At 38.1% G+C, this 13,881-nt stretch overlaps 1 protein-coding gene across 6 annotated transcripts in view; it reads left to right on the forward strand.

The window, feature by feature from the left end:
* herc2 (HECT and RLD domain containing E3 ubiquitin protein ligase 2) overlaps window positions 1–13,881 on the forward strand; it is a 164,915-nt gene that overhangs the window by 43,286 nt on the left and 107,748 nt on the right. For all 6 annotated transcript variants that reach the window (XM_052025739.1, XM_052025737.1, XM_052025738.1 and 3 more), the window contains exons 17-26: window positions 299–527; window positions 1,460–1,584; window positions 2,522–2,700; window positions 6,640–6,824; window positions 7,257–7,412; window positions 8,854–9,039; window positions 9,154–9,324; window positions 11,472–11,575; window positions 11,821–11,971; window positions 13,526–13,734. In XM_052025739.1, coding sequence (XP_051881699.1) covers window positions 299–527; window positions 1,460–1,584; window positions 2,522–2,700; window positions 6,640–6,824; window positions 7,257–7,412; window positions 8,854–9,039; window positions 9,154–9,324; window positions 11,472–11,575; window positions 11,821–11,971; window positions 13,526–13,734 — 1,695 coding nt within the window. The remainder of the gene's footprint in view (window positions 1–298; window positions 528–1,459; window positions 1,585–2,521; window positions 2,701–6,639; window positions 6,825–7,256; window positions 7,413–8,853; window positions 9,040–9,153; window positions 9,325–11,471; window positions 11,576–11,820; window positions 11,972–13,525; window positions 13,735–13,881) is intronic.

Raw genomic sequence — 13,881 nt, forward strand, 5'->3', positions numbered from 1 at the left:
ATGTGACTAATAAAGATCTTATTTATTATTTTGATAAAAGTAGCTTCTTAAAACAATTATATACTCCCAATTTTTTTTAAGGAAAACATATTTAAATTCAATTGCAAAATATGACTTTTGTTTTACAATCAAGTCTTCCTTACTATATTATTTTGACTTTTTAATCAGGAAATGAAATGATTAAAATTACTTTTTAAAAAGAATTTCATTTAAGCCCAGCGTATGTTGTGAATGGGAAAGGAAATATGATGGAATAGATAAAAAGTAAATTAAATATTACTTTTTTTTTAAATTCTAGCTTCATGCTGCTATTAGCCATCAAGTTGACCCAGAATGCCTTGGTTTGGGCATAGGCAGTGTTTTGTTGAATAGCTTGAAGCAGACTGTGGTGACTCTTGCTAGCAATGCTGGGGTTCTGAATACAGTACAATCGTCTGCACAGGCTGTGTTGCAGAGTGGCTGGTCTGTTCTGCTCCCTACAGCAGAAGAAAGAGCCAGAGCACTTTCAGCATTGCTACCTAATGCAGGTAAGGCTTTGAAATTTTTATTGGGGATATTGTTGCTGAAAATGAAAGTTGACCCATTTATTAGCAGATGAACCCCTGGCCAGTTAAAACGTGCCCTGTGGTGCAGTAAAGCTCTTTCCTGTCTTTTCCTAACGGTATATTTTGGCATTAATATCAGAAGAGCAACCATGTGTTTTCATTGAGTGAGGTTGTCAGTTTGAATAAAATTAGGAGCAAGATGGGTATGGTGATGTAGCAGTTGGTGTGGCTAGTGCACAGTTCCAATGACCTGGATTTGATCCTGACCTCAAGTGATGTCTGTGTGGAGATTGCATGTTCTCCCTGTAGCCCCATATGTTTCCTCCAGTAGCTCTGCTTTCCTCCCACATTCTAAAGATGTGGATTGGTAGGATAATGGACCACTGTAAATTGCTTTTAGTGTGTAGGTGAGTAGTACAATGTAGGGGAATTGATGGGAATGTGGGTAAAACAAAATAGTATTCGTGTAAGCGGGACATATGACTCCATTATGGTATGGGTTTTCCTTGGGTGCTCTGGACAGAGATGCGATGATAAGTTAATTGGCTACTATAAGTAGCTAGAATGTAAGTGGGTGGCAGGAGAATCAGGGAGGAGTTGATGGACATGTGAGAGAGAATGGATTATAGGGAAATAAGAGGAGGGATGGGAATGTTCCAAGAGCCAGCATAGACATGCTGGGCTGAATGGCCTCTTCTGTATCAGATGAAAATGGAATAAAATAAAATTGTGTTTTACTTCCCACTGAACCATGATAAGACTTGGTCTCTCACTGGCTTTGAATGTAGTTGTATGGGTGAAAGGCCAATGTACAACTTGCTGCACCACTGAGCCCACTGTGTCGAGATGTATCTTTTAATTTTTTGCACTTTTGTCCACATTCAGCTCTCATTTTTATTTTATTGGAAATTAAGTTTCAGGTAATGAAATGAATGTAAGTCCTGGTCGTCGATTTATGATTGACCTTTTGGTGAGCAGTCTGATGGCTGATGGTGGCTTGGAGTCGGCACTCAATGCTGCGATTACAGCTGAAATACAGGTAAAAGATAATGTATTTCAGTATTCACGCTGTCATTTTGATTTTTATCATATGAAATGCTGTCCTGAACTGTCAACTTTAGCTATGTCAAGTTGTTGAATTGGTGAAAACCTATTAATCATTGCAGCATTTGTGGCTTGAACACATTATCGACCGTTTTCTTCAGTTCCATTAATTGTCCAATTTTACCACGTAGCTGTCCTTTTGAGGAGGCTTCTCTAGACTAATTTTTTTAACCTTAATTAGCTTCTTTCTTTTCTGTCTCTTTAGAATCTGTTTTTTCACTCTTAAATCCATTGGTTTCTCAGGAGTAGTTACTCGAGGTTTTCGTTCCATCAGTGTAGCTAAAACACTGTTAATCTAGTTCTCTGAAAAAAATAATTTCAGTGTTCAATAAAGGGGAATAGCTTGTTATTAATTATCAGCTTTATAATTTCAGAATTCGTATAACACTTTTGAGGCAATGAATTATTTTTAAAAGTGTAGACATGGGTAAACACAATTATTCCATAGCTTAGCCAATTTAGGTAAATGACTATTAATCCATTTAGCATCATAGAGGGAGCAAGACAGGCCTTCAAATTGTGCAATGAGATTATTATTAATCAGGTCTTGGTTTAACATCTCATCAGAAGTATACTGCCTTCAACAGACACCTCTCCTTGAGAACTCTACTGTAAAGCTGTCAAGTCCTGAAATTTCCTTCCTAAACCATTTATCTATCTATCTCTTCTCCTTTGGTGCAAGTTAAAACTTAACTCTTTGGTCAAACTTTTGGTCACCTACCCAAATATATTGTTAATGTCTGAATGTTATGGTTGTGCACCTTGCTATGCTTTGCATGTTAACGATACTATATAAACCTTGTATGCTTTTGTCGTCATCTTGCTTATGTTTGTTGTAGCACTTGTATTGAACAATTATTTTGTTTTTCTAGGACATAGAAGCGAAGAAAGAAGCTCAAAAAGAGAAGGAAATAGATGAACAGGAAGCCAATGCTTCAACACTCCATCGAAATAGAACACCACTGGATAAAGATCTCATCAATACAGGCATATATGAATCTTCTGGGAAACAAAGCTTGCCCCTTGTTCAACTTGTACAGCAATTATTGAGGTACTGGTTAAAACAAAAATGAAGCATTTACCATAAGTCATAGGAGCAGAATTAGGCCATTTGGCCCTTCGAGTCTGCTCTGCCATTCGATCATGGCTGATTTATTTTTCCCTCTCAACCCCATTCTCCTGCATTCTCCCCATAGCTTTTGACGCCCTTACTAATCAAGAACCTATCAACCTCTGCTTTAACTATACCCAATGACTTGGCCTCCACAGCTGTCTGTGGCAATGAATTCCACAGATTCACCACCCTCTGGCTAAAGAAATTCCTCCACCTGTGTTCTAAAGGGATGTCCTTCTATTCTGAGGCTGTGCTCTCTGGTCCTGGACTCTCCCACTACTGGAAACATACTCTCCACGTACACTCTGTCCAGGCCTTCCAATATTCTCAGGTCTCAGTGAGATCACCCCCTCATCCTTCTAATCTCCAGTGAGTATAGGCACACAGGCATCCAATGCTCCTCATATGTTAACCCTTTCATTCCCAGGATCATTCTTGCAAACCGCCTATGGGCCCTCTCCAATGCCAGCATACCGTTCTTTAGATATGGGGCATAAAGCTGCTCACAATACTTCAAATGTGGTCTGACCAATGTGTTCTAAAGCCTCAGCATTACATTTTTGCTTTTATATTCTAGTCTTCTTGAAATGAATACTAACATTGCATTTGCCTTCCTTACTACCACCAATTCAACCTGCAAGTTAATCTTTATGGAATCCTGCACTAGGACTCCCAAGTCCCTTTGCACCTCTGATTTCTGAATTCGCTCCCCATTTAGAAAATAGTCTACACCTTTATTCCTTCTACCAAAGTGCATGATTGTACACTTCCCTACGCTGTATTCCATCTGCCACTTTGCCCATTCTCCCAACCTGTCCAAGTCTTTCTGCAGACGCCCTGCTTCCTGAACATTACCCGTCCATCCATCTATTTTTGTATCATCCTCAAACCTGGCCACAAAGCCCTCAATTCTGTCATCCAGATCATTAACATATAACGTGAAAAGTAGCGGACCCAACACCAACCCCTGCGGAGTCACCGGCAACCAACCAGAAAAGGGCCTCTTTATTCCCACTCTTCGCCTTCCGCCAGTCAGCCAATCTTCTATCCACGTTAGTATTTTACCTGTAATACCATGGGCTCCTATCTTGTTTAGCAGCCTCTTGTGTGCACCTTGTCAAAGGCCTTCTGAAAATCCAAGTAAACAACATCCACTGACTCTCCTTTGTCTATCCTGCCTGTTACTTCCTCAAAGAATTCCAACAGATTTGTCAGGCAAGGTCTCCCCTTAAGCAAACCATGCTGACTTTGGCCTATTTTATCATGAGCTTCCAAGTACTCCGAAACCTCATCCTTAACAATGGACTCTAACATCTTACCAACCACTGAAGTCAGGCTAACTGGCCTACAATTTCCTGTCTTTTACCTCCTTAAAGAGTGGAGTGACATTTGCAATTTTCCAGTCCTCTGGAACCATTCCGGAGTCTGATTTTTGAAAGATCACTACTAATGCTTCTACAATCTCTTCAGCTACCTCCTTTCAGAACCCTGGGGTGTAATCCATCTGGCCCAGGTGTCTTGCCTATCTTCATACCTTTCGGTTTCCTAAGCACGTTCTCCTTAGTAATAGTGACTACACTCACTTCTGCCCCCCTGACTCTCTTGAATTTCTGGCATGTTGCTGGTGTCTTCCACAGTAAAGACTGATGCAAAATACTTATTCAGTTTGTCCACCATTTCTTTGTTTCCCATTACTACCTCTCCAGCATCATTTTCCAGTGGTCTGATGTCCACTCTTGCCTCTCTTACTCTTATTTATCTGAAAAAGAAAACTTTTGGTATTCCTTTTTTATATTATTGGCTAGCTTACTTTCATATTTCATCTTTTCTCCCCTTATTGCTTTTTCTAGTTGCCTTCTGTTGGTTTTTAAAGGCTTCCCAATCCTCTAGCTTCCCACTAATTTTTGCAATATTGTATGCCCTTTCTTTTGCTTTCATGCTGTCTTTGACTTCCTTTGTCAGCCATGGTTGCCTCATCCTCCCTTTAAAATGCTGCTTCTTTGGGATGAACTAATCTTGCATCTTCTGAATTACTCCCAGAAACTCCTGCCATTGCTGCTCTACTGTCATCCCTGCTGGGGTCCCCTTCCAATCAATGTTGGCCAGCTCCTCTCTCCTGCCTCTGTAGTTACCTTTACTCAACTATAATACCGATACATCTGATTTTAGCTTCTCCCTCTCAAACTGCAGGGTGAATTCTATTATATTATGATCACTGCCTCCTAAGAGTTCCTTTACCTTAAGATCCCTAATCAAATCTGGTTCATGGCACAACATCAAATCTAGAATTGCCTTTTCCTCTGTGGGCTCGACCACAAGCTGCTCTAAAAAGCCATCTTGTAGGCATTCTACAAATTCCTTCTCTTGGAATACAGTACCAACCTGATTTCCCCTAATCTACCTGTTAATTGAAATCCCCCATGACCACCAGAACATTGCCCTTTTTGCATGGTTTTTCTGTCTCCTGTTGTAATTTGTACCCCACATCCTGGCTACTATTCAGAGGCCTGTATATAATTTACATCAGGGTCTTTTTACCATTGCAGTTTCTTAACTCTATCCACAAGGATTCTACAGCTGATCCTATGTCACTTGTTAAGGATTTGATTTAATTTTTTTTACCAACAGAGCCACCTCACCCCCTCTGCCCACCTGCCTGTCTTTTTGATAGGCTGTGTATCCTTGGATGTTTAGCTCCCAGTTGTGATGATCTTTCAACCATGACTCTGTGATGCCCAGAATGTTGTATCTGCCAATTTCTAACTGCGCTATGAGCTCATCTACCTTACTGCATGCATTCAAATTTAACATCAGTCCTGTATTCACCACCCTTCTCAAGTTGATCGCTATGTTGCCTGAAGTTAAATTCTTATCCCTTTCTAAACTTTGTCTTATTCTTTATTCTGGAGACTTCAGTAACCTCTCGTGCACTCTTCTTCCCTTTTTACTTTATCCATACTTCTCCAATCTGTTGAACCCACCCCCATACTATTGACTTACTGTTTCAGTTCCCTTGTATCTTGACTTCTTCCAATCTCTCCCACAACAATGTCATACGCTGAATTATGGTTCTACAGGCATCAATATTTGTCCCAATGGTTGCTCTTAATATGAAAAGGTACAGGTGCATAGTGGTTAAATTACTGGACCAGTGATCCGTAGCCATGAATTCCAATCCCAGGACAGTTGCTGATATTTTAAATTGTTAATTTGGGAATAGAAAGTTCGTAATGGTGACTTTGAAATAAACTGGATTAACAAAAACGTGTATGTTCACGAGACTCCCCTTAATGAAGGAAACTTATGGTCTGACCAAAGTGTGACTCCAGACCAAATAATGTGGTTAACCCTTAAATGCCTTCAGAAATGACTTTGCAAGCCTCAGAGTTCATGGGAGGGAGTGTCCAAATCCTATGACTGCTTAAATAAATTTAAAAAAATTCCAGATACATTCTATTGAATCATGGAGAAATTTACCGGAACCTGATTGTGTCATCATTTCTGGCCCATTCATTCTGCAGAGCATACTGGTTAATGCTGATTTTACCCCTTTGCAATGCTGGGCAGTTTTGTCCTTTCACTGAGTTGACTGATCTTGGGCAGACTCGGCTAGAGAGCTATATTTTGAAAACCTGATCATCATTTGAGTGTCACCTGCTGAAGTTTTTGTTGTGTAGATAATAGATTTGTTGAAGACTAAGCTCAACTGCAATGTCTTTCAGAAACCCTTTTCCTATGCATGACTAGTGATTATTTGGCAAAGTGATTGAAGATGTCTAGCATTCCAGGAATGGAATGGCAGGAATGGCAAATTAAAAGGGTAGATACAATAAAACTTTCTAAAAAGAACTTTGAACTCTTTCTTTTCTTATAAAGAAATATTGCATCGCAGAGCATAGCAAAACTGAAAGACGTCACTCGTCATATTTCTTCTTATTTGGACCTTGAGTACTTCAATCGAGAGAGATCAGCTTCTTTGGATCTGTTGCTACGATTTCAGCGTCTTTTAATCAGCAAACTTTACCAAGGTGTAAATTTCAATTACGAGACCAGTGGATACAGTAAGTCTGTTTTTGATCTTAATGTAGTGTATGATCAGCTAATTTAATGCGTATCACAAGAAAACCCTGCAGATTCTGGAATTGTCTGTTTTTTTTTAATGCAATGCAAATCTAGTTTACAGAAGGTTGATTCAATTTAAAATTCTCATGAAGATGATACAGAACCTATAGTAAGACCTGCAATGACCTCAGTCAGTTTTGTTTGAATAAGCAGGTGTTGTGTGTCAGCTTGATCATGGGATGTGCCTGAATGGCTACAATTGAAGGGCATAGTATAGTTTTTTGAAGTCAGACTAAAATTTTTCATATTGTTTTTAAGGCTGAGGAATCTCCACTCTCATGTTCTACTTTTTACAAAAAAAAAGTGTGCTTTTGTTCTTCAACTTGTAATATTCATGATTTTACAGTAAGTACTATATTAATTTTTTGCAGGCCCTGAGCTGCTAGGAGTGGGATCACTGCTTAAAAAGTATATTGCACTTCTTTGTACACATATAGGGGATATTTTGCCAGTGGCAACCAGTATTGCGTCAACCAGTTACAGACATTTTGCGGAAGTGTCTCGTATTCTTGAAGGAGACTTGACAGGTAACCAGTCTATAATGACCGTTTTAAGAAAAATGTATATTAAGTATTCCAGGAAAGAGTATTTAGTAACTTGAGTGCATTTGTTTCCAATGATCGTAAAATGTGCAGTTACTCTAATGATGTATGTAGAACAAGGCTACCCGTAGCATTTTTAATGAAGAGTACAACTTGATACATTGATGTCTTTTTTCTCTAAGTGCTGCCTGACCTAGATTTTTTTCCAAATTTTGTGTATTTGTTTTAGACTTGCAGCATCTGCCTGACATTTTATTCACCCCTATTAACGTAACATTGCATAACTATTGCAGTGCCAGTTCACCAATCCAAAACCTAGACTAATAATCTCCAGAATGAGAGTTTGAATCCAATCTTGTTTTTAAAAACAAAACCTGTAGGTAATAGGCTGTAATTAGTAAAAGTAACTGTAAAGCTGGTTTTTAAACTCAACAAATTCACTGTTGTGACCTTCATTACTTGGTATGGCCTAAATGTACATTACTGAGCTTTAAAGTGAACCAGCACAACATGGTTGTGTCATTCAGTTCTTCCTTGAAGGTCTTGTTTGGTCAATGAATGTTGGCACTTGCTGCCTGAATTTTCTCTGCTATGATATTGGACTAATTTCCAATGTTCTTTATCTGCAATAATCCATGTTTTCAAGCAAGCCTGCACTTCCAATCTGTATTTCATAATGTGAATGCTTCATTGGCTATGTAATGTCCCTAATAGGGCTGTGGCATTGTCTACTCCAGTTAGCTCTGAAGCAGTGGGAGAACATCATGTTGCTGGACCACTCCGTTCAGGCTAAATCTGTATTTTATAAGTCACAGAAATATAGAAACAAAAAAGGAAATATGTACAGTGCTGTAATAACATTGTTTATTCTGAAATAAATTAAAACATCATAAGTAGTTTTCTTCAGTAATTTCTTAATCAGGCTTTCCTTAAGAATTAAGCAAGATAAATACGATGATCAAAAATACTCACAGGATCATACAAGATGAATACCAATCAAACCAATGTTCAGATCGTGCATATTGAGCAAATATCTTAAGTCACTTGTTCCTATGTAATTTGATTGCCAGGTGTGGTTCCTGTTTTTTCTTCCAGGCTTCAGATCTATATCCTACAACATTTGTAAGGTTTTTATTATGGTTAAATCCCAAACTGTTCAGATTTTCAAAATTTATTCTTTCCTGTTTTTCCTTTTTCAAGTACCTATACTTGTTGAGATCAAAGAGATGATGATATTGGTTCTTTTGCAAAATCTGAAACTTTTCCTTCTATCATTTAAAAAAAAATCATTTTTCCCTCGCTACCAAAAGCAAAGATCTGAAAATCTTCGAGAACCGTCCATGCCTAAATCTAAAGTTCAGCAGTGAGTGAGTTGGTGGATAAGTACAAGGGGCACTTCTACTCTGGCTGTTTTAATTTGATGTAGGAGTGCTGCTTCCTGAGTTGGTGGTTTGTGTCATATTGCTGCTTACTAAGAATGCCGGACTGATGCAGGAGGCTGGGGCCATTCCTCTGTTGGCTGCTTTGTTGGAACATTTGGACAGATTTAACCAATTGGCACCTGGCAAAGAGAAGGATGATAATGATGATTTAGCGTGGCCTGGAATAATGGGTATGTACTGTAACCAAATTGATATAATGTGCAATCTTCATTTTTAAAAATTCTTGAATAAAAGTTAAGTTTGTCATTCAGACTTTAGATTATTTTTTTGATTTGATTTTTCAGGTTCATTCTTCACAAATCAGAACTCGCGAAATAATGAAGAGGTTACTCTAATTAGGAAAGCTGACCTTGAGAATCATAATAAAGATGGTGGCTTTTGGACTGTAATTGATGCAAAGGTTTATGACATCAAAGATTTCCAGGCACAATCATTGAGTGGGAGCAGCATACTTGGTAAGATTAATTTATAATATTTCAAAAAGAATTTCACCAATTTAAACTGAATGGGACAAGGTGACCCACTATATAATTTAGTTCAGTCAGTATTCAACACTCACTATCCCCCTCTTCTGCACTAATGTGTCTCATCAGGTTTCATAAAATTCTAACCTGAAACATCCTCACAAATACAATCCTTGTGGGACTCTGCTGATTTAAAAAAATCCAACCTTCTTTGAAAACAGTTGGGATGTTTAATTCTCCATAAATTGGAGACTGCTTTGAACAAAAAGGATTTCTTATCCCTGCCATGGGCTTAATCATGTTGGCAGGATTGCCAGCTATAATGGTACTAGTTCTCCAGATAGGTGTTAGCTTGTGTTTAGATTTCAAGACAATTGTTCAAGAAAAGTCATTGAATGTCTTTAGACCATAGACCATTACAGCACAGTCCCTTCGGCCCACTATGTTGTGCCGACATTTTGTGTGTCTGCATTGTCTTTGCACAGATTTTTAAAAATGTTTGTACACTGATATATATGCACTTAAAGCATTTTCCCTTTTAAGTATAATTAATTCTTTTTCTCAATTCTGCACTTCAATCAGTTACATTCTTTTATCTTCAGTCTTCGGTTCCTTCATTCAGATGAGGATGCTTGCAGAAAGGGTGCTCATTTGATTTTATGTCCAGTTTGCATGTTGTATTCCCAGGTCAAGTTGCTCTGTCTCAACAATGTGTCTTTTTGACATACTATTTCCATTTCCCATTCTTAGCATGTGAGAATAGATATGACTTTTTCTGTGCCTTAGGGTCATGTTCATTAGGACAGTTTCAGTTTTAACCTTCACAAGTGAGCGATTATTTCAACTTCACAGACAGAATATTTTTGAATTGTATGCAAAGGAAGTGTACAGTTGCCTTGCCGCACTGCAGTGCTATGGGAAGTTATTGAGAAAGCTGAAAATCAGGGTTGTATAGAGTGTAATTTACTGGCCTCTGGTGTTAACAAGTGATTGGAAAAGTGGCTAATAGGAAATTAGCTCGACCCCATGGGGACTGACAAGAAAGGTTCATAGGAAATTCACCAAGTTTATTTCAAAGAGATGTTGAAGACTAACAAAGCTGATGTGCCAGCTGGGTTTGGAAAGTGACGGCTAAGCAAATATTGACAGTGGTTATTTTTTTGAGACGTGAGATCTGACTCAAAAAAACTTAATTTTGATGCATAAAAGCTAGTTCTTGGTATATTCAAGAGTAAAAGGAATATTTCCCCGATTTAGTCATACCAAGTAGTACAGAACAGTTCCTAATTCATTTTGCTCTTGTATTTAAATTTCTTAAACATTTTGTAATTGCCCTTGTCCTTTACATATCAATAATGCCTCTAATGACAATTTCAGCGACTCAAAACATTGGCCATTTTTGCCATTATTCTGCTATTGATAGTTTTTTTTTCTTTTTATTCTTACCTGGGACAGGTGGAGTTTAATTTACATGTCGACCAGATTATTTTGCCTGCTTTTGGGCATGTAAGTATGGGAATTTTGAACCCATGTAATGAAATATGCCTGCAACACAAGAACAACAACATTTAAAAAAAAACGAGCAGGCCAATTGGCCCATTGAGCCTGCTCTGCCATTCAATAAGATCCAATCTTGGCCATAACACCACTTTCCTACTCTCTCCCCAAACCCCTTGACTCCCTTGTGTTCAAATGTCTGTTTTGAATATGTTGAATGATTCCACCTTCACAGCTCTCTGCCAGTGTTCCTTCTTTGTTTTGGATCATTGTTAGGGGATCCTTGGGGCAATGTTACTACTTTTGTCAAGCCACACTCATGCTGATGGAACTGGGCATAGTTGCATTTATGGGGAGGATGAGTGCCATGGCACTTGTGATTAAAGAAGGTTATTTTGAGTTTCAGATATAGGAAGGGGAAAAATACTCAGAATATATTAGTTAAGGCATAAATAACACTAATTCCCAAGTGGGAAGATGCTTACAAAGAGTAACTAGTTGATCATTAGGAAAGAAAACCTCAATTGTAGAAAAGCATCCAGACAAAGGCAAAATGATTGGTTTCCTAAAAATCTTTCTTTCACTGGGAAAATGGTTGGTTGATGTTAATGGTGGTGATAGCAACATATTTTTGCTTTCAGCTCAGTTTGCTGGAGAAGACCCAGTGGTTGCATTGGAAGCTGCCCTCCAGTTTGAAGATACTCGAGAATCAATGCAAGCATTTTGTGTTGGCCAGTATGTGGAGGTATAGACGCATTCAGTAAAGCTGTACTAAGATCCATCTCTAATGTTAACTTAGTATTAAATGAATGACTTATTTTGGTGGTCATTTTTCATTGAATGAATGATTTAATTTTTAAACAAATGAACATTGTATCACACAATACTGGTTGTAATGTAAAACAAAACTCTTATAATTTCATTTCAGTTCATATTGGGAAATTTTAACTGTTTAAAAAATGTTTTTCATTTCTTGTATTTCCAATATAGCCAGATCAGGAAGTGGTCACCACACCAGACCTTGGCAGTTTATCTTCACCTCTAATAGACACAGAAAGGAACCTTGGTCTTCTCCTAGGATTACATGCATCATATTTGGGAATGAGTACTCCTTTGTCATCTCTGGAAGTTGAATGTGCCAGTTAGTATGCTGACAGTACATAATAAAACAAAAGACTTAGTTTGTAAAAACGTAATGTTTTCCATGCTTTTTGCATCAAAAGTTAGAATGGATTTAAGGCTCTTAATGGCTCAGATTTTCCTGCAATAACAATGAGGCAGTCATGAGGGTACAACTGACTGCAACATCTGATATTTACATGTGCAGTTAAATACAGAACTTGAGATGTTTCAATCAGTGCTACCTGGGTCCATGGCTAAGTGTTTGCTGTTACTGACCTTGTCAGTTGGCTCAGTTTGTAATAGAATCATCATGGGGTATCTGTTGAATAGCACAAGATTGAAATGTCTGCAAATGGTGGCTATTGTATATTTTGGGGTAAGTTGGATTTGAATAGCATATTAAGTAATAATTACTGCTGAACAATGCCTTTTAGCCCTGAAAAATACAAGCATGTATCTCATACATGCAGAAGAAAATTACTCTTTGAGATTTATATTTTCTTTTCTCTCTCCCTCTGGATGTCATTTTATTTCCCAACTTTATTTTGTTTTATGAAAATAGTTGAAGGTAACTTGTACTTCCTGTTTATTTATTCTTCCTAGTTCATTTAAGTGAGGGTATTTAAGTTATGACAAAGGAGAATGCCATTTGGTCCATTATGTCCCATTCTAGGTTCTAGCAGTGCAATCCCATCTATGCCATCACCACCTCCTTTATTTGTAGCTATGCATCTTTTCTTGCATGCCTGTCAACTCTCCTTTGAATGTGGAAGCATCCAGCAGAAACCATGTGGCCACATAGAGTGCAAATTCTATACACACGAGCCAAGATCAGCATTGAACCTGGGTCCCGCACTGGCAATACTAACTGCTGTGCCTCAATGCTGCCAGTGAAGATCTTCACTGTTGCTTGTCCTATTGAGTCTCCCAAGGATAGCCTAGAACGATTGTTGCACTGAAATCTCCACTGACGAGCTTGCACATCTTTGCTGGCGTTGTACACATGGTGAAAGCCAAGTCTCTGCTACCACAGCAAAATCTGGACTATTATTTCCTTGAAATTAATTTTGTTTACATATGTCATTTTCCTTGCAATTTGGAATTCTTTTAGATTTAAGAATTTAACTCATCAAAATAGCTTTAAAGTTGATTTTAAGGAACCAAGATCTCGCAACCTATATTTCCAGCCATAATTTTACTTTGTTCATGGTAAATGGTCATATGAAAGGAAGGTTAATTGTAGATCCTATGATAAGAGGTTGTTCAGAGATTGTTGAAGTGGAGGGTATTAAGTGGAGTTTGGGGGGTGGATCACAGTTTATCCTGCTTAAATGATTCCAAGGTAACAGTAATTTATTTGTGCCAGTTGAAACTGAGCAAACAACACTATGGGCCATGTTGATGTACAGGGCTTTTGTTCCAGTTATCAAAGTTGAGGGAAGGGGTCCACAATCACTAGGTTAAACTTGTTTTACATCTCGGAATTTTTAATCAAGTAATATGTTGGAAGTTGGTTTTTAAAAAGAAAAAGTTCAGTTGTTTGTACAACTAATACAATTTCCATATTTAACAGAATGGCTTCAGTCTTCCCTTTTCTCCGGTGGCTTGCAGACAAGTCAGATTCATTACAGTTACAATGAGGAAAAAGATGAGGACCATTGTAGTGCCACCACCACACCAGACAAGGCCAAACTATATGTGCGAAATTTAACGCTGGGTGATCACACACAGCCATTCTTACAAGCAATTGCTGACAATAACATTCAAGATCACAATGTTAAGGTATGTGCTTCAAACAGTTTTTTTTAAGGGTAAAGAAACTTTACTGTGCCATTTTCTATTCTTAAGCTGCTCTTGTATAAAGCTTGCACAGAAAAATTACATGAATTAAAGGAAGGTAAAATGTAAATCATTATTATTGGAGAGAGC

This window comes from Pristis pectinata, chromosome 11, assembly GCF_009764475.1.
Source record: "Pristis pectinata isolate sPriPec2 chromosome 11, sPriPec2.1.pri, whole genome shotgun sequence".
NCBI classification, from domain to species: Eukaryota; Metazoa; Chordata; class Chondrichthyes; order Rhinopristiformes; family Pristidae; genus Pristis; species Pristis pectinata.